The sequence below is a fragment of the Aotus nancymaae genome, unplaced genomic scaffold (assembly GCF_030222135.1).
Source record: "Aotus nancymaae isolate 86718 unplaced genomic scaffold, 86718_ANA_hifiasm-v0.15.2.pri h1tg000003l, whole genome shotgun sequence".
In the NCBI taxonomy this organism is placed as follows: domain Eukaryota; kingdom Metazoa; phylum Chordata; class Mammalia; order Primates; family Aotidae; genus Aotus; species Aotus nancymaae.
Genome location: NW_026988414.1, coordinates 9504799 through 9524445, shown reverse-complemented (window position 1 = coordinate 9524445; position 19647 = coordinate 9504799). Strand labels below are relative to the sequence as shown.

The 19647-nt window shown below is 41.3% G+C and overlaps 3 protein-coding genes across 3 annotated transcripts; 2 read left to right on the top strand and 1 right to left on the bottom strand.

Moving 5' to 3' along the window:
* Window positions 1-319: 319 nt before the first annotated feature.
* Window positions 320-1261, top strand: LOC135274797 (olfactory receptor 1J4). Its single transcript, XM_064375784.1, has one exon. It carries the CDS (start codon window positions 320-322, stop codon window positions 1259-1261), a length of 942 nt encoding a protein of 313 aa, XP_064231854.1.
* An 8985-nt stretch (window positions 1262-10246) lies between these two features.
* LOC135274791 (olfactory receptor 1J4-like) lies at window positions 10247-11188 on the top strand. The gene has a single exon (XM_064375780.1). It carries the CDS (start codon window positions 10247-10249, stop codon window positions 11186-11188), a length of 942 nt encoding a protein of 313 aa, XP_064231850.1.
* Window positions 11189-17566: 6378 nt separating this feature from the next.
* On the bottom strand, window positions 17567-18502 carry LOC105721079 (olfactory receptor 1N1). Its single transcript, XM_012457894.2, has one exon. It carries the CDS (start codon window positions 18500-18502, stop codon window positions 17567-17569), a length of 936 nt encoding a protein of 311 aa, XP_012313317.2.
* Between the last annotated feature and the right edge of the window lie 1145 nt (window positions 18503-19647).

Sequence of the window (19647 nt, the reverse complement as noted above, 5' to 3'; positions counted from 1 at the left end):
ACACAGAATAGAAATTGGAAAGATGTTATATTACTCTCCATCTGCTAATAGAGTGTGAGGCTTCCTCTTTACTGACTAGACAGAGCTGGTCTCCTTTTCTATATCAGACTCTTTACTCTGTTGGCAAATTCTCTCATTTTGCATAATAAAACCATCTACTCTAAATCTTTTTTTTTTTTTTGAGGGGACATAGCAATGTAGACTGACATTGGCATATTCATTAGTAGAAAGGATCTTATTCTTACCTGCCTGCTGTAAACCAATGTTTGTTCCTGCTTTCCTAGCTCCCTCTATTCCCAGCAAAGAGAAGACTAGCAGCATGAAGAGGGGGAACCAGAGCAGCATATCCGAGTTCCTCCTTCTTGGTCTCCCCATCTGGCCAGAGCAGCAGGCCGTGTTCTTTGCCCTATTCCTGGGCATGTACCTGACCACAGTGCTGGGGAACCTGCTCATCATCCTGCTCATCCAGCTGGACTCTCACCTCCACACCCCCATGTACTTCTTCCTAAGCCACTTGGCTCTCACTGACATCTCCTTTTCATCTGTCACTGTCCCTAAGATGTTAATGAGCATGCTCACTCAAGATCGATCCATTCCCTATGCAGAATGTGTAACTCAGATGTATTTTTTCATATTTTTCACTGATCTGGACAATTTCCTTCTCACCTCAATGGCATACGATCGGTACGTGGCCATCTGTTACCCCCTCCGCTACACCACTGTCATGAAAGAGGGACTGTGTACCTTGTTAGTAGCTGTGTGCTGGATCCTCTCCTGTACCAATGCCCTGACTCACACTCTCCTCCTGGCCCAGCTGTCCTTTTGTGCTGACAACACCATCCCCCATTTCTTCTGTGACCTTGCTGCCCTACTCAAGCTCTCATGCTCAGACATCTCCCTCAATGAGCTGGTCATTTTCACAGTGGGACTGGCAGTCATTACTCTACCACTAATATGCATCTTGATCTCTTACGGCCACATTGGGGTCACCATCCTGAAGGCTCCATCTACCAAGGGGATCTTCAAAGCCTTGTCCACCTGCGGCTCCCACCTCTCTGTGGTGTCTCTGTATTATGGCACAATTATTGGACTGTATTTTGTCCCCTCGTCCAGTGCCTCCAGTGATAAAGACATAATTGCCTCTGTGATGTACACGGTGGTCACCCCATTGCTGAATCCCTTCATTTATAGCCTAAGGAACAGGGACATAAAGGGAGCCCTGGAGAGACTCTTCAACAGGGCAATAGTCTTATCTCAATGACATTTGTTCTTCTTTATAGCAGACACATGTATCGACCTATCTCCAGATGATAGATCCTTAATGCTGATCCCAGCAAGGGATAAGTGCTCAGTAACTCTTTGATGACTTGAATTGCATTCTGTTACAGTTATTCTCTCTTTTCCTCCTTAGTATAAATGGTGAATTCTGAGTTTATATAATGTTTTATTTATCTTGCCTATTAGATTCAGAAATTACATAGCTAACAGAACTTAAATCTTTCCTTTTATTTCCTGGCAATTCATTTTTTCTTGTGAATTGTTTAAATATATTGACTAACAGGCTTCCCTTGGCAGAGAAAGGTTGAAGGATTGGGTATTTGTAAAGTTGTTTTCCTTTCTTTCTTCCCATTCAGTTCTCTTCTCACATTTTTGATTGTTGGTGGTGGTGGCTCAGGAGAAGAAACTGTCTAGTACCCTTTACAGATCCAAAAAGCTATTCATTGTCATAAGTTCAGCTGCTCCACTTCAGGGCTTGAGGTTCCTCCTTGATTTCAGGAACACTGACCACTCTTCTAGACACAATAACTTTCATTCAACAGTTCACTTTTAGACCAGTTTGTCTATGAAGCTTTCTGACTACACATGTGAGTTTCAATCATGACACAGACTCACTCCAGGTAAGGGATGAGAAGAACAAAACAGTGTTCACAGCCAGTAGCCTTCTGTTGCCCTCAATGAATTTGGTCCCTTTCCCATTCAGTCCCTTCATTGTCTTTCTCAATGGAAAGCATTTCTGCTTAGCTTAGTGACCCCTGGTTTGTATTATTTGCCCAAGTAATCTTCTATCATTTTCTTCTATCTTCTATGTTCTTCACCATCCAGTGAAGGGGCACACAAGTCTCTTTTTTCATTCCCGTACTTAGTTAAAGATAAACAGAATTACAAATGCTTCTGAGAATCAACATCATGTAGCTGCAAGAGAAGAATATTTGGAAAGATAGATGCCATTTGTAATGTGTATATACCAGGGTGGGGGCTGTGTGGCCTCTGACAATTTACTTAACCCCTCTGAACCTGAATTTATTCTTCTGAATAGATGAAAAAGTTTCTAAAACACCTAACATATTTTTTATTTGAAGGAAATGCAATAATAAATTGGGCTTAACACTACAGCAGACCAAGAATAATGAATGTTAGTTTCCTTTTCCTTCTGTCAGAGCTGAGTTTTGAAGCAGAACTTGTGCAGACACTCCTAAATTATGGTGACTATGGGCAGCTGGCATGTTGGTCATATTTCTGATTCAAAAGCAATAAACTGCCCTAGGACACAGCAACACATCTGTTCTGGCTTGAGCTAGAACTAAATAACTAAAGGGCAATGAATGAGTGAGCGGATGTGTGGGTAGGTTAGGAAAGACACTTCAGAAGAATACTTTACTCTTCACTTGTTTTGATATTGACTCACAGAGTGACCTTTCATCAGGGCTTATGTAGCTGCCTTTGGCATCCCAGATTCCTCTGTAGAACAACAGAGAGTGCCACCCCCACCCCTTGCTGCAAGCACAGAGTCACTTCGTTTACAGGCTTAGCCCCAACCTTTTCCAGGGCCAAACCTGAACAGGAATAGAATCTTTATTGTTTGTTGGATAAAGCATTTCTTGGTAGCCTGAGCACGCTTGTGAACTGCTGTACACTCTCATCCCTGCTAGGGTGATGTGATCTGTGGAACTGAGTGCCTGCCTCAGTTTCCTTGCCGGCACCCCAGTTCTGTTATTCAGATCCCTGAAGTTCTGCCCAGTCTTGTCAGGCCTATCCTCCAGAGAGGCCAATATTGTCATTTATGTTCTTAGCCACAGGCTGGTGACATTCCTCTGAATGGCTTTTCCTCGAGAAATGGCAAGCTCACTTGTCTGTTGGGAAGTGTTTCATCTCTGCCTGTCCTACTAGTCCACCCCATCTCCCAGATCGGTTTGCTTTGGTTTTGGACAGCCCAAAGCACACTGGTGTGCACCATGTTGATTTGAATATGCAAATAGAACCGGAACTTAAAGTACAATAAATAAAACCCTAAGTTAAAGAAAGAAATCCTTGTACATTTTGAAGAGTTTGATATTTGATATATGTGTGGAAAATGCAATAGCAACTTTCCTGTTATTCAGCTAATTTCATTCCATAACCTCTTATCTAGGCTTTGGGTGGGTGAAGAAAATCTGGCATTGTTGCTGTCTTACTGCACAGTTCAACCTGAACTTCCATTGTTATGTGTTTTCACAAGCATCTATTTTTAAATTTTACTTTAAGTTCTGGGATACATGTGCAGAACATGCAGGTTTGTTACATAGGTATACATGTACCATGGTGGTTTGATGCACGTATCAACCCATTATTTGGTTTGAAGCCCCTCATGTATTAGAAATTTGTCCTAATGCTCTCCCTCCCTTTCCCTCCACCCCCTGACGGGCCCCAGTGTGTGACGTTTCCCTCCCTGTGTCCATGTGTTCTCATCTTTCAACTCCCACTTAGGATTCACAAGCTTCTTCACTGTTGTTTCTCCTCTTTTCAAAAGGGCAAGTGGCAGACACTGAGGAATTAAGACAGTGGAACACAATAAAACTAATGCTTTTGAAGATATTAAACGCATTGTTCAGACAACTCACAAAAGAGAGTTTCAAGGCATTTCATAGTCTTTAATAAAATTTCACAGTGAATCTTTATGTTAATTCAGCAGGAGATTAACTAAAAATAAAATATCTCAGATATGTATGTATTGGTATGCATAGAAGTAGAAATAAAAGTAGAACATAAAAGTAGAAACCTTTATGTTAATTCAGCAGGAGATGAACTAAAAATAAAAAATCTAGATATGTATGTATTGATATGCATAGAAGTAGAAATGCAAACATGGTCACAATAAATTATTACAGAAAAAGAAAGCAATAAAGTACTATGAAATAAAGCCCATTATGTAAAGAGATATACCAAGACCAGCTAGGCCATAGAGACCCCCACCCAGGTGGTGCTGAAGGAATTGAGAAGCAGACACGCAGATAGAACAGCAAAGTGGGACTATCTGGGGGGCCAATAGCCTTACAACAGAGAGCCTTAGGGGCTAACAGCATTCTGGGCTGAAGGCCTTGAGCAGACTCTGATCCATGTAGTTCTTCCCTCTGAATAGGTGATGATTATTAACAAACAGGTGTTCAGTATTTTCTCATAACACAAAAACAAACCAGGTAGGCAGCTGGTGCCTGCTTACCATTGATCACAGACAAACTAAAAAGTATTCTCCATGAGGGAGCCATAGGGGCAGGCTCACATATCCTGCACTTAAAGGATTGTTTTAATTGTTTTAAAGAATGGTACAATATTTATATACTGTCTTGTCACTTTAGAATGCCCCAAGTAGTTTTCCATTGGGTGGGGGGTGGCTGGGTTTTCCTTGCCATAGTTCTTCCTAGCAAACAATATATTCTATCATACACTCAGCATTTCTCAGCAATCATACACTTAGCATTTCTCAACACAGATATGGATATGTTTATGAATAAAAGTCATTTTATTTTATTTCATTTTAATTTTTATTTACTTTTTTTTTTTTTGAGACAGAGTTTCACTCTTGTTACTCAGGCTGCACTGCAATGCAGCGATCTCAAATCACTGCAACCTCTGCCTCCCGGTTCAAGCGATTCTCCTGCCTCAGCCTCCTGAGTAGCTGGAATTACAGGCATGTGCCACTATGCCTGGCTAATTTTGTACTTTTAGTAGAGACGGGGTTTCTCCATGTTGGTCAGGCTGGTCTTGAACTCCTGACCTCAGGAGATCAGCCTGCCTTGGCCTCCCAAAATGCTAGGATTACAGGCATGAGCCACTGTGCCTGGCCATTTTATTTTAATTTTTTAAAATTTCAACTTTTGTTTGATATTGTAGGGTGCATGCCCAGGTTTGTTACATGGGTATATTGTGTGCTAAGTTTTGGGGTACAAATGATCTCATGACTCAGATAGTGAGCAGAGTACCCAATAGTTAGTTTCTCAACCTTTCTCTAGTAGTCTCCAGTGTCTATTTCTCCCATCTTTACGTCCACGTGTACCTAATATTTAGCTCCTGCTTAGAAATGAGAACATGAGTATTTGATTTTCTGTTTCTGTGTTAATTTGCTTAGGATAATAGCCTCTAGTTGCATCCATGTTGCTGCAAAAAACATGATTTCATTCTTTTTGATGGCTTCATAGTATTCCATGGTGTACTACATTTTCTTTATCCAGTCCACCATTGACAAACACCTAAGTTGATTCCTTGTGTTTGCTTTTGTGAATAGTGGAAAAGCCCTCTTAATGGGATAAAAATGAATCATGAAAGCATTTGATACTTTGACTTTCTCCTTCCTTTTCATGTTTATATTATTTGTATTTCCATCATGAAGAGGAATTAATTTTATAAGCAGCAAGCATAAAAAGAATTTTCATTTCAGAGAAAACTCTCTATAGACTTCTCAGCCTAACTAGGGGAAACCTGAATCTGGCAGAGGAGGTCTTTCCCCATCTCCTTTTGGACTTCAATTCACAGGACCTGACACTCTTCCTAAGGACAGAGATTCCTTAAAGTTGGCCCTTAGAGCCGCTTGCCTCAGAAGTATCTGGCCCCATATCTCATGAATAAATATCTCTGCAGGTGGAGCTGGGACCTGAATCTTTAACAAGCTCCCCAGGTGATTTTGATGAACATCCAAGTTTAGAGACCACTGCCCTAGGGCATCTGTCCTGGGGGGAGTAGGAGGAAAACCGAGGAATTAATGCATGTTTAATGCAAGTCTCTAACCACAAGCTTGGTGCCCTGTCCCCTCGAGTCCTCTCCCTGGTGGGTAGAATAGAGTTGTTACCTTTCCATTTCTGAAGCCTGCAAATTGAGAAGAGTAAGCTCCAGGTTCATGACTTTTTTTCTCTGATGTCAGTGATGTTTATGACCACAGAATTCGAAGGCTAACTCTGGTCCCTTGGTCTCCTAGAAAGAAGCTGAGAAACCAGTCCATACTCCAAGGAATGACTTGAACAATAAAGTTCAGAGCAGGACTGGATATCCTTCATCAGTAGCAGGGGTGTGTGTGTGTGTGTGTGTGTGTGTGTGTGTGTGTGTGTGTGTGTGTGTGTATACAGGTGCTCAGCATTTCTCTATGCTTTTGCTGAAGTCATTTTTTTATTCTCAGTTTCCACAGACAAGGATGCAACAATCACCACTGGCCAATGACTCTGATGTCTTTAACCGCAGTTTGTGGGGAGCTGTGGAATAGGGCCAGCTGGCTACATAAATTGGTGGGCATATCCTAAAAATCCAAGCTAAAGGGTCTCATCTCAACATTCGTGTTCTAGATATTGGAATGTGTGCTTATTTGTTTAGAGCATGCAGTGTTGGAGAGCCCCCTCCAATATTTCTTTCCGAAGTCCCTGATCATTCCCTTCCCTCTAGACAGCACAGCTACTTTCACCTGAAAGTATGTTTGATGGACATGTTTGGCTAGAGAGCTTTGGGTCCTTTCTTCCTTTATGTAGCATCCATATTGCAGATCCTTATTAGAATCTGCTTGATAATTTCCTTCCTGTAATCCCTAGTGTATTCTTAAAACTTCATCAAAGGCAACAAACTTTGAGCCCAGGAAACATCTACTGACCCAATTACTTTTGCCTGGTTTGCACTGAAGATAAGACACTGAGTTTCTTCCCTAGAGGTCTTTGCACTGTATTTTAATGGAAACAATGTCATCTCACATACGACACCTTCTATGGATGGGGTGTTTCTATAGAGCTTACCTTATTTAATTTTTACTATAATTCAGGGATTATGATCCCCATTCTGAGAGGAAGAGCTGGGGCTCCTTAGCTGCGCACTACCTTGCCCAAAGACATACAACTGACAAACGGCAGAGAGGTGATTTGAATCCCTCTGTCCAACTTCAGAACCCATCTTTATCTTCTATAAATACAACCTCACTGTAAAGGAAATATCAGTTATCAGCAAGCAGTAGTTTGAGGCTTTAGTGTTCAGGAGGCTGAATGTGGTGGAGTGAGAGAGCCTGTACATGGTCTTTACGTTGAATTTATGCAGATAGAAATAGGCATGGCTGAATTGAATCCAGGGGACTTTATTAAAATCCTAAATACCATGGATTAAATAGATTTATAATTTCAGGAAGGAGTCATCTAATTGATATATCATGAGAGAAACCAGAAGAGAAGGAGAAGGAGAGGGAGAAGTCCAGAATAGTGAGATATCTGAGCCATCATTCTCTAGGGTGTGGTTGGACGCTGCCTTTCTGCCCAACTTCATTATTGCTGTTTCTGGCCTTTGCCTGCATCAGGTCATGGTCTCATGATGAAGGGACCTCGTGGCACCTGAACTCTGCCAGTATCAGCCTGTTGAAAGGAGTGGGCAATCAGGAGGGAGAAATAAAGGAGATTCAGGAAATGGCAGGTGAGAAACTAAGATGAGTTGGTGCAGGTTATATGCAGTCACTCTTCACAAATGTTATCTTATTAATATTCACAATATTCTCATGACTTAGGCTCGTAGTCATATCTCTAGATTAGAGATGAGAAAAGGGAGATGCAGGCCACTGGGTCGCTTCCCTAGGACTCACAACTATGAGGTGATGTTGCCAGGACTTGAATCTAGGGCTAAGTGCAGTGCTTTTATCGGTACCACATACTACCCTCAGACACTAGTTTCTATCCTTAAGGTCACAGCCCCAAAGACCCTCAAAATGCTGGAGTGAGCAGGTACAGACTGGGAACCTGGGCTAGGCATTCTTGCCCGTCTTCTTTACAGGTCCATTTAGAACTCTGTTATGTTGGCTGCTTTTTGGTATGATTAAAAGGAAGGATGGTATTCATATATAAAATAGGAGTATGCTCAACTCACCAGCCTAAAGAAGCAAAACAATTTAAGCCTATCATTAACTTATGTAAAGCTCTTCTGAAATTTTCTCCCAGTTAAGAACTAGTATAATGAAATCCTAACATTTTCTATTTACTTAGTGTATGTAGATGTACATATATTAGGCATTTGGCATTGATTTTTGACTTAAAGAAAAATTTTCAATGAAGACACAGTGGGATTATAAGCTCGTCCCTACTACTCTTGCAGGATTTGGTATATTAAGCCGTAGAATTTTTTTTTTTTTTTTTTTTTTTTTTTTTTTTTTTAAGTTCCAGGGTACATGTGCAGGATGTGCAGATTTTGTACATAGGCAAATGTGTTGCCATGGTGGTTTGCTGCACCTATCAACCCCATCTCCTAGATATTGAGCCTGGCATGCATTAGCTCTTTTTCCTGATGCTCTCACCACCCCAGACTTCCCTTGACAGGTCCCAGTGTGTGATGTTCCCTTCCCTGTGTTTCTGTGGTTCTCATTGTTCAGCTCCCATTTATAAGTGAGAACATGTGGTGTTTGATTTTCTGTTCCTGCATTAGTTTGCTGAGAATAATGGCTTCCAGCTCCAACCACATCCCTGCAAAGGACATGACCTCGTTCCTTTTTACATATGTTCATTGCAGCACTATTCACAATCACAAAGACATGGAATCAACTCAAATGTCCATCAATGATAGACTGGATAAAGAAAATGTGGTACATATACACCATAGCTTTAGAATATTTTAATGGATAGATAGTGTCTGTTGAGGAAGGACACAAATAGATTTTGTAAAACAGTTGATACTGATGACCAGGGGGACCTGGATGTATCTGGAAATTTCATGGGGCTGGATAGCAGGTGCTGTAGTTCAAGATGCCAGGAGCCCAAAGGAGGAAGCTACAAAAGCAGAAGGGGCATATCAATGGCCCATTTCTTTGGCCTCTGTTGATAAGAACTCTTAACGATGATAGGTTGTGGATTTTCATGGTGTAAGAAGAGCTTTTTGAATCAGGAGGAGATTAGAAAATAATCTCAAAGAGCCCAATAACATGATTACTGATAATAAATATATATTTTCAAATTTTTTTGAGAATTCTCATTTTCTGATGCTTTTAATTAATTTTCTTGTACAATTTGCTAACTGCAATTCACTATACAATGTTGAATAGAAAATAGCTGGCCTATTTTTCTCATTCCTGATTTTAATGGCAATGCTTTAAAATACCACCACTAAGTATGGTGTTTGCTGTCTCATTTAGATTAGTGAGTGTCTTAGTCGGTTGGGCTGCTATAGCTGGGTGACTTTAAACAGCAGACATTTATTTGTCACAGTTCTGGAGCCTGGGAAGTCCAAGATCAAGGTACCAGCAGATTTGGTTTCCGGTGCGGGTCCACTTTCTGGTTAGCAGATGGCTGCCTTCCTGCTGTGTCCTCACATGGCAATGCCTGAGACACGTAATTATTCTTGTGTTTCTTCTTATAAGGCCACTGATCCCATTCATGAGGCTCTACCCTCATGACCTAATTACCTCCCTAAATCTCACCTTTATATATTTTTTGTAAGATTTACTTTTTTATGGCAATGATATTGTAATCAATGGACATGTGTGTGTTTTTTTTTCCTTTTCTCATCAACTTTGTAAAAACTTTGGCTGTTTATCTTTGACCCAATTTCCTTTGTCTATATGTTATTTAAACTTCATCCCTTTATGTTGCTTATTAATGGATTTTAAAGTCAAATTTAAAAGTTCAATATGTTACAACTTGAAAGCTCAAGACTAGCCTGATGATTGTTTTTAAATGTACAGACACAGAATAGAAACTGGAAAGATGTTATCTTACTCTCCATCTGCTGACAGTGTGAGGCTTCCCCTTTACTGACTAGACATAGCTCATCTTCTCTTCCATATCAAACCCTCTACTCTGTTGGCAAATTCTCTCATTTTGCATGATAAAACCATCTACTTAAATTGATTTTTTGTAGGGACTAGCAATGTAGACTGACACTGGCATATTCATTAGTAGAAAGAATCTTATTCTTACCTGGCTGCTGTAAACCAATGTTTGTTCCTGCTTTCCTAGCTCCCTCTATTCCTAGCAGAGAGAAGACTAGCAGCATGAAGAGGGGGAACCAGAGCAGCATATCCGAGTTCCTCCTTCTGGGTCTCCCCATCTGGCCAGAGCAGCAGGCCGTGTTCTTTGCCCTGTTCCTGGGCATGTACCTGACCACGGTGCTGGGGAACCTGCTCATCATCCTGCTCATCCAGCTGGACTCTCACCTCCACACCCCCATGTACTTCTTCCTAAGCCACTTGGCTCTCACTGACATCTCCTTTTCATCTGTCACTGTCCCTAAGATGTTAATGAGCATGCTCACTCAAGATCAATTCATTCCCTATGCAGAATGTGTAACTCAGATGTATTTTTTCATATTTTTCACTGATCTGGACAATTTCCTTCTCACCTCAATGGCATACGATCGGTACGTGGCCATCTGTCACCCCCTCCGCTACACCACTGTCATGAAAGAGGGACTGTGTACCTTGTTAGTAGCTGTGTGCTGGATCCTCTCCTGTACCAATGCCCTGACTCACACTCTCCTCCTGGCCCAGCTGTCCTTTTGTGCTGACAACACCATCCCCCATTTCTTCTGTGACCTTGCTGCCCTACTCAAGCTCTCATGCTCAGACATCTCCCTCAATGAGCTGGTCATTTTCACAGTGGGACTGGCAGTCATTACTCTACCACTAATATGCATCTTGATCTCTTACGGCCACATTGGGGTCACCATCCTGAAGGCTCCATCTACCAAGGGGATCTTCAAAGCCTTGTCAACCTGTGGCTCTCACCTCTCTGTGGTGTCTCTGTATTATGGCACAATTATTGGACTGTATTTTGTCCCCTCGTCCGGCACCTCCAGTGATAAGGACATAATTGCCTCTGTGATGTACACGGTGGTCACCCCATTGCTGAATCCCTTCATTTATAGCCTAAGGAACAGGGACATAAAGGGGGCCCTGGAGAGACTCTTCAACAGGGCAATAGTCTTATCTCAATGACATTTGTTCTTCTTTATAGCAGACACATGTATCGACCTAGCTCCAGATGATAGATCCTTAATGCTGATCCCAGCAAGGGATAAGTGCTCAGTAACTCTTTGATGACTTGAATTGCATTCTGTTACAGTTATTCTCTCTTTTCCTTTTTAGTGTAAATTGTGAATTCTGAGTTTATTTAATTAGTTATTTGTCTTGCTTATTAGATTCAGAAATTACATAGCTAACAGAACTTAAATCTTTCATTTCCTGGAAATTTTTTTGTTCTTATGAATTGTTTAAATATGTTGACTAACAGGCTTCCCTTGGCAGAGAAAGGTTGAAGGATTGGGTATTTGTAAAGTTGTTTTCCTTTCTTTCTTCCCATTCAGTTCTCTTCTCACATTTTTGATTGTTGGTGGTGGTGGTGGTAGCTCAGGAGAAGAAACTGTCTAGTACCCTTTACAGATCCAAAAAGCTATTCATTGTCATAAGTTCAGCTGCTCCACTTCAGGGCTTGAGGTTCCTCCTTGATTTCAGGAACACTGACCACTCTTCTAGACTACAACAACTTTCATTCAACAGTTCACTTTTAGACCAGTTGTCTATGAAGCTTTCTGACTACACATGTGAGTTTCAATCACAACACAGACTCACTCCAGGTAAGGGATGAGAAGAACAAAACAGTATTCACAGCCAGTAGCCTTCTGTTGCCCTCAATGAATTTGGTCCCTTTCCCATTCAGTCCCTTCATTGTCTTTCTCAATGGAAAACATTTCTGCTTAGCTTAGTGACCCCTGGTTTGTATTATTTGCTCAAGTAATCGTCTATCATTTTCTTCTATCTTCTATGTTCTTCGCCATCCAGTGAAGGGGCACACAGGTCTCTTTTTTCATTCCCGTACTTAGTTAAAGATAAACAGAATTACAAATGCTTCTGAGAATCAACATCATGTGGCTGCAAGAGAAGAATATTTGGAAAGATGAATGTCATTTGTAATCTGTATATACCAGGGTGGTAGCTGTGTGGCCTCTGACAATACACCCAATTCCTCTGAACCTCAATTTCTTCTTCGGTATAGGTGAAATATGTCTAAAACACCGAACATATTTTTTATTTGAGGTAAATGCAATAATAAATTGAGCTTAACACTACAGGTAACCAAGAGCAATGAATGTTAGTTTTCTTTACCTTCTCTGTCAGAGCTGAGTTTTGAAGCAGAACTTGTGCAGACACTTCTGAATTATGGTGACTATGGGCAGCTTGGCATATTGGTTATATTCCCAATTCAAAAGCAATAAACTGCCCTAGGACACAGCAACACATCTGTTCTGGCTTGAGCTAGAACCAAATAATGAAATGGCAATGAATGAGTGAGTTGATGTGTGAGTAGATAAGGAAAGACAGATCAGAAAATACCTTACTCTTCACTCATTTTGATATTGAGTCAAAGAGGGACCCTTCATCAGGGGCTTATGTAGCTGCCTTTGGCATCCCAGATTCCTCTGTAGAACAGCAGAGAGTGCCACCCCCACCCCTTGCTGCAAGCACAGAGTCACTTTGTTTACAGGCTTATCCCCGACCTTTTCCAGAGCCAAACCTGAACAGGGATAGAATCTTTATTGTTGGTTGGATAAAGCATTTCTTGGTAGCCTGAGCACGCTCGTGAACTGCTGTACACTCTCATCCCTGCTAGGGTGATGTGATCTGTGGAACTGAATGCCTGCCTCAGTTTCCTTGCCGGCACTCCAGTTCTGTTATTCAGATCCCTGAAGTTCTGCCCAGTCTTGTCAGGCCCATCCTCCAGAGAGGCCAACATTGTCATTTATGTTCTTAGCCACAGGCTGGTGACATTCCTCTGAATGGCTTTTCCTCGAGAAATGGCAAGCTCACTTGTCTGTTGGGAAGTGTTTCATCTCTGTCTGTCCTAGTAGTCCACCCCATCTCCCAGATCGGTTTGCTTTGGTTTTGGACAGCCCAAAGCACACTGGTGTGCACCATGTTGATTTGAATATGCAAATAGAACTGGACATCAATCACATTGGAAATATGTACTTTATTTGAGTGCATTTCCCTCTAGCCATGCCAGTGCTAAGATTCATGACCTTTTCCAGTGAAGCACCTAACTGAGTTTAGAACAAAGCTTGTTGCATGTTTGAAAAGCATGAATGTGTGATTTGTTCACAAGCTTACAAATACTTCTGAAAATTGGTAATTATTGACTTGTCAAATGATCCATGTACGTCCTTTTCAAAAGTTAACATTAATTCTTTCACAGTGTGACAATAGAACAACCTTTGTCAGAGGGGAGGAATCAAAATACCCTAGAACCAGGCACTCCAGCACTTGATTTTAGCGCATATATAACACACAGCTCTGACATGGAAATTTAAAAAGTAAACAAAAATTATTCATTTTCTCACAGATTGAAAGTGGAAGGGGAATTTGTTAAAGAATTAAATTCACTTAGGTTTTGAAGGAAAAAATAAAGGTTATTACCTTTGAATCCAAGAAGTAAGAGAGAGAGAGAGAGAGAGAGAGTATGTGTGTGTGTGTGTGAGAGAGAGAAAAGCTACAAATAAAATCAGGAGATAACTCACATATACATACAATTTAATTTATATGTAATTAAGGATGAAAGGTTGGAATTAATACTGAAAATAGTAAAACATTCTTTATCTTATAGTTTGTGCTCCTCAGTAGCCATCTAGTAAGTTACCTCTCTGTGCCAGGCAGTGTGCCTATTCTTGGTCACACAGAGCTGGATAAAGACAAAGCCTCCAAACAAAAGAAACTCACATTCTGATAGTGTAGTGACAGGTAAACTAAGAAATATGTAAGAGTACAAAAAGTGCCTTAATAAAATAACGCCACGAATAGTTGTGCTTATTTTGCATGGCTACTGTGTGTCAGGCATTGTATTAAAAGCTGTACCTGTATTATCTCATTTAATCCTGATAATAATTTTATAAACAAACAGTTATTATCTATATTTTAAATCTGAGGAAATTGAGGCTTAGAGACAATGACATAATTACATGGTAGTAACACAACGGAGTATAGCTAATGCTTGGATAACAACAAATGCTTTACAATGGAAGTAATTCTTCAGTTGGAGGTTGAAGGATGCTCAGGGTTGATACATAATGGAACAAATGAGTCTAGAGCACTGAAATTGTGTGGTATGTTCAGGGAAATGTAAGAAAAATGATGTTGCTATAGCATAGGTATGTATGAGTCAAGGGAGCATCAAGAGGTGAGCCTAGAGGACCATATTGTGAGGGGCTAGGATGTCCTATTAAGAGGTTTAGACATTGCCTTGCAAGTGACCATTGGCTACGGGTGGGGTGGAATAGAGATTAATCCCAGGGAAGGTTATGTTTGTGTTTTTGAAAGATTACTCAGGTAACCAATGTGTGAGATGGTTTGGCAATGGATTGGAGTGCCTTGAGTCAAGAGGCTTAATTAGAAGGTCATCGTACCTCCAGGTAACAGATGATGTGTGCCTGAATGAAGACAATGGCATGAAGATAGAGAAGAGAATACTCTTGAAGATAGAGTAGACAGTATTGGTAATTGACAGGAAGTAGGTGATAGAATGAAGGATTGCTCTTGATTTACGGTTCTGTGGACTGATATTTAAGAACAAAATGGACGACCAGGCACCTTGAATAATTTTCATTAGGTTTAACCATCTTAAGGAAGTGATGAATCAAATTGAAGACCATTTGCTTTTTAAAAGTGGTTCTGAGCAAGAGAAAAGCAAATACCCTAAATAGGCAAGGGACACCAGGAAGCTTTCTATCATTCCACCTCTTTCCATCACCCTACCTCCGATTCAAGCACACCCGGCTCACATTATGTTACCAAGGTGCAAAAATTTATAAGTAGCCTGTACGTCAGTAGGAATTATTTTAATGCTAATATCACATTAATTTTATTTGACATAGATGACTTTAAAGGAATAGAAATTTGAGCTTATGTTTTGGGGGTGGGCATAATATAATAAGATAGTCATGTGCCTCATAATGACATTTTGGTTAACAACAGACTGCATATGCAACAGTGGTCCCAGAAGCTCATAATGGAACTGAATAAATCCTATCACAGAAATACCATAGTGTTACAGTTGCCTACTGTATTTAGTACACTAACAAGCTGTACATGTTTGTAGCCTAGGAGCAGTAGTTATACCATATAGCTAAGCTGTATAGTAGGCTATCCCATCTAGGTTTGTGTAAGTACACTGTATAATGTTTGCACAATGACAAAATTGCCCTGTGAAACATTTCTCAGAACATATCCCCATTGTTAAGTAACGTATCAAGGGAGGAATAAGTTTGGAACTTTGAATACATTGGTGACTCTTGGCTGGCTGGAATTGAAGAATGTTAGACTGTTGAACAGTGATAGGCAATAGTGTCCTTTGGCCGGGCGTGGTGGCTCAAGCCTGTAATCCCAGCACTTTGGGAGGCCGAGGAGGGTGAATCATGAGGTCAAGAGATCGAGACCATCCTGGTCAACATGGTGAAACCCCGTCTCTACTAAAAATACAAAAAAAAAAAAAAAAAAATTAGCTGGGCACGGTGGCACGTGCCTGTAATCCCAGCTACTCAGGAGGCTGAGGCAGGAGAATTGCCTGAACCCAGGAGGCGGAGGTTGCGGTGAGCCGAGATCGTGCCATTGCACTCCAGCCTGGGTAACAAGAGCGAAACTCCGTCTCAAAAAAAAAAAAAAAAAAAAATAGTGTCCTTTGATGAATCTTGTATGCACGGTGGTGACCTAACTCCTAACTGCCACAGAATTATATTGGGTTAACTGAAGTGGACACCCAGTCACTTTTTCTAGTTTGCTTGGGGCCTGTGAGAAAGAACTTAAACCATTCCCAAACAGCGTTTGGAAATTTACTGCACTATCAGTGACTGGATTGAGGGTCCTTGAGGATCAGAATGGTGAAAGAAACCAGAAGGCTATCTAGAGAAACCACCATATGTAAAGAAGGTAGAGTTGATTGGGTCAATCAGGGTGGACATAGGTTGCAGATATAGTGTGAGGCTGTATCTGGTAATTTCACATCTCAGCCTGCCTCATGTCCACTAGCTGTGTCACCAGGGGCCTTAGAGCTCTGCTAGGGGACCCTTTTCTGAAAGAGCTAATCATGAAAAGTGGAGGATATTCCATTGCCAGTTCAAATGATAGAAGAAATCTAGAGGTCAATGGCTCAGGGGAGACTGTCAGTGGTCTATAGTCAGTGGAGCAACAGATGTCAACAGAATGGAAGGAGAGTTACAGACTAAGGAGACGAGGGCAGGAGGACTCCAAGTTTGCAACCAGCTCCAGCTCTGGTTATATGAGGATGCCCTGCTCTCCTCACTCAAGGACTCTCTGAGGGAATGGCTGGAAAGGAGTTCTGGAGAGAAGAACAGACTTCCAGTTCCAGGTCATCAAGTAAATGGAATCCTCATGTACTAAGATGTGGCATCTAAATGACTCACATTTGTACTTAATAATTGCTGAAGCCTAGAACAATCTTATTCCAATGAAAGATGCTCAATAATTATTCATTGAAAAAGTGCAGGAATCATAAAACATGTTAGGATAGGTTAGGTTGGGTCTGACAAACAAATGAGGAAAGAGTTTAGGTAGACAGTGGATGCCTGGTCATACCAGATGTAAGAAATCAAAATTATATAGCCCTTATTTTTAAAAATAATATTTCAAACATTTCTAGGATTCTTGGAGACAGACAGAACCCCATTTGCCTTTAAACACCATTTTTTCCTTCTCTGTAACTAATTTAAGCTGCTGGTGCCCCTTTTAGATCTGGAGGCAAACCTGCGGTCAGATAAGGAGAGAGGATTTCCACGTTATGGCACTAAGTGGAGATTAATGTTACGGCACTTAGTGCCATAAACAAGACAGGTGCCACCCAAATTTTAATGACTGACAAATTAATAACCTAGAATGAAAGCGTCATGAAAGCAGGGACTTTGTCTTGCTCAGTGTCATACCCTAGCACTTCTAATAGCTTCCAACACACAGTAGGTGGTTGGTTAGTAAATATTTATTGAACCAATGAATCTCAGAGAAATGATTTTTTGACTTCTGAGTTGGGGGAGGAATAAAGAATGATCATAGTTATAATAATAATAGCTATTCCTCACTGAATGCCACTATTATTCACTACTATACTGGATGCATTTTATAGTTTATTTCAGTTAATCCTCCAAGTTACCTTATTAGATAGACACTGTTATCTCCATTTTATCAATGAGGAAAACAAGGACTCAAAGAGGCTAAGTCACCGGACTACAATATTATGGCTAGTATGTGGCAGACCCCAAAATGAAGCCTGTTTGTCTGACTCCAAGCCTTGTCTTTTCATGAAATGTTGCTGTCACTCTAAGAGGAAATAATTTTCCTCTGACTGAAGAGCCTCTTGAGGGCCCTCTTCATGTCCTTGTTCTTTAGGCTATAGATAAAGGGGTTCAACATGGGGGTCACTATGGTATACATTGCAGCTGCTGCAATGTCCTTCTCTTCAGAGGCGATAGAGGGAGGACAGAGGTAGGCACTGAAGAGGGCCCCATAGAACACACAAACAATGCAGAGGTGGGAACTGCAGGTGGAAAAGGCCTTGCCTGCCCCACCACGGGTTCGGACCCTCAGGATAGCAGGCACAATGTGGATGTAGGAGGTGACAATGCATAGAAAGGGGACAATGAGTACTGTGCCTCCCAAGACAAAAACCATCATCTCATTGATATGGGTGTCAGAACATGACAGCTTCAGGACAGGAGTGATGTCACAGAAAAAGTGAACAATTTCCCCCGTCACACAGAAGGACAGTCGAGCCATGAGGAGTGTGTGAGTCAGGGCAACAATGTTGGTGAGGACCCAGCACAACGCGAGAATTAGGGCACAGACTTGGGGGCTCATGACTGTGGAGTAGTAGAGGGGGCGGCAAATGGCCACATAGCGGTCATACGCCATGGCAGCCAGGAAGAAGCTGTCCAGATCACCAAACATCAGAAAGAAATACATCTGCGTGAGGCAACCTGTATAGGAGATGGTGTGATGCCGCGTCTGTACATTCACCAGCATCTTGGAAACTGTGGAGGACGTTAAACCCATGTCAACAAAAGACAGGTTGGCCAAGAAAAAGTACATGGGAGTGTGGAGGTGCAGGTCAGAGCCAATGGCCAGGATGATGAGCAGGTTCCCAGTCAAGGTGACAAGATATATACACAGGAAAATTCCGAAGAGAGACTGCTGTTGCTCTGGAGACGCTGATATTCCTCGGAGGAAAAATTCAGAAACGCTGGATTGGTTTTCCATGACTCTGCAGCATCTGGAGCTGAGGGAAGACAGTTAGAATGCTGGATTTCATCTAAAACTGCATGGGCTGACTCCCGAATCTCCCTTTAAGTTCATTATATTCCTAATCCTGAGTTTATCTTCAATCTGACCCAACTTCTTTTCTCTCTTTCTCAGGGTCTCATTCAGCCCCCTCTTCTCCCCTCTTTCCCACTATTTAATCTTCTACACAGAGAGTACCCTTCCAATAAGGTCAGGGCATATTCTTCCTTGGCATTATCATGCCTTAGACTAAGCCTACAACCTCCTGTTAGTTTTATTCTTGCAGTAGGCTGTATACCTGAATAGACTGAGGTCAGCTAAATTTTACATTCTTTTGGGAGGTAGCCGAAAAAACTCACACAAAATTCTTATTTTTGACACATCCTCATTCATTTTAGAGTGAAGAGAATATGAAGGATTCATGCCTCTTTATTTCTTCATTTTTTTTGAAAAAGAAAATACGAAGCCCTGCATTTCTCCCTGCATTTGAGTTTTTGTCATTGGCATCATCATCATCCTGTAGCTAGCGCATATTACGTTAGCCACATATGTGACAGGCACTCTGCTGAGTACTTTAAGAAGATTCTTTCCTTTAATCCTTAAACAGCACTAGGATACAGAGATTATTTCTCTTACCCTTATATAAGAAAACTAAGGCTAGGGATGTTTAAGTGAATTGTACAAAGACCCACAGCTCATAAATACTTGAGACAGAATTCAAACCCACAGCATTGGATTCCAGAGACTGCACCATCAATCAGTACAGATAGAAAGTAACTTTTCTACCACCAAATTTATGTTTAATATCTCAGTACTCCTAGTTTACCAGACTTAGTCTCACTTGCCCTTACTGTCTTTTATAATTTGTCTTTTACAGAAGAACAATGAAGTTTAAGAACTAGATAGAACCTGTAAGATCACCTGGTCCAGAGGTCCCCAAGCATTTGTCTATAGACCAGTTTATCATAATCAAGTGAGATGCTTGTTTAAAATCCTGATCCTGGCCAGGTGTGGTGGCTCACGTCTATAATCCCAGCACTCTGGGGGGCAGAGGCGGGCGGATCACCTGAGGTCAGGAGTTCCAGACCAGCCTGACCAGCATGGCGAAACCCTGTCTCTATTAA

What these genes read in the sequence shown, in the direction of transcription:
- LOC135274797 (XM_064375784.1), top strand. Translation starts at nt 320, where the DNA reads ATGAAGAGGGGGAACCAGAGCAGCATATCCGAGTTCCTCCTTCTTGGT.
- LOC135274791 (XM_064375780.1), top strand. Translation starts at nt 10,247, where the DNA reads ATGAAGAGGGGGAACCAGAGCAGCATATCCGAGTTCCTCCTTCTGGGT.
- LOC105721079 (XM_012457894.2), bottom strand. Translation starts at nt 18,502, where the DNA reads ATGGAAAACCAATCCAGCGTTTCTGAATTTTTCCTCCGAGGAATATCA.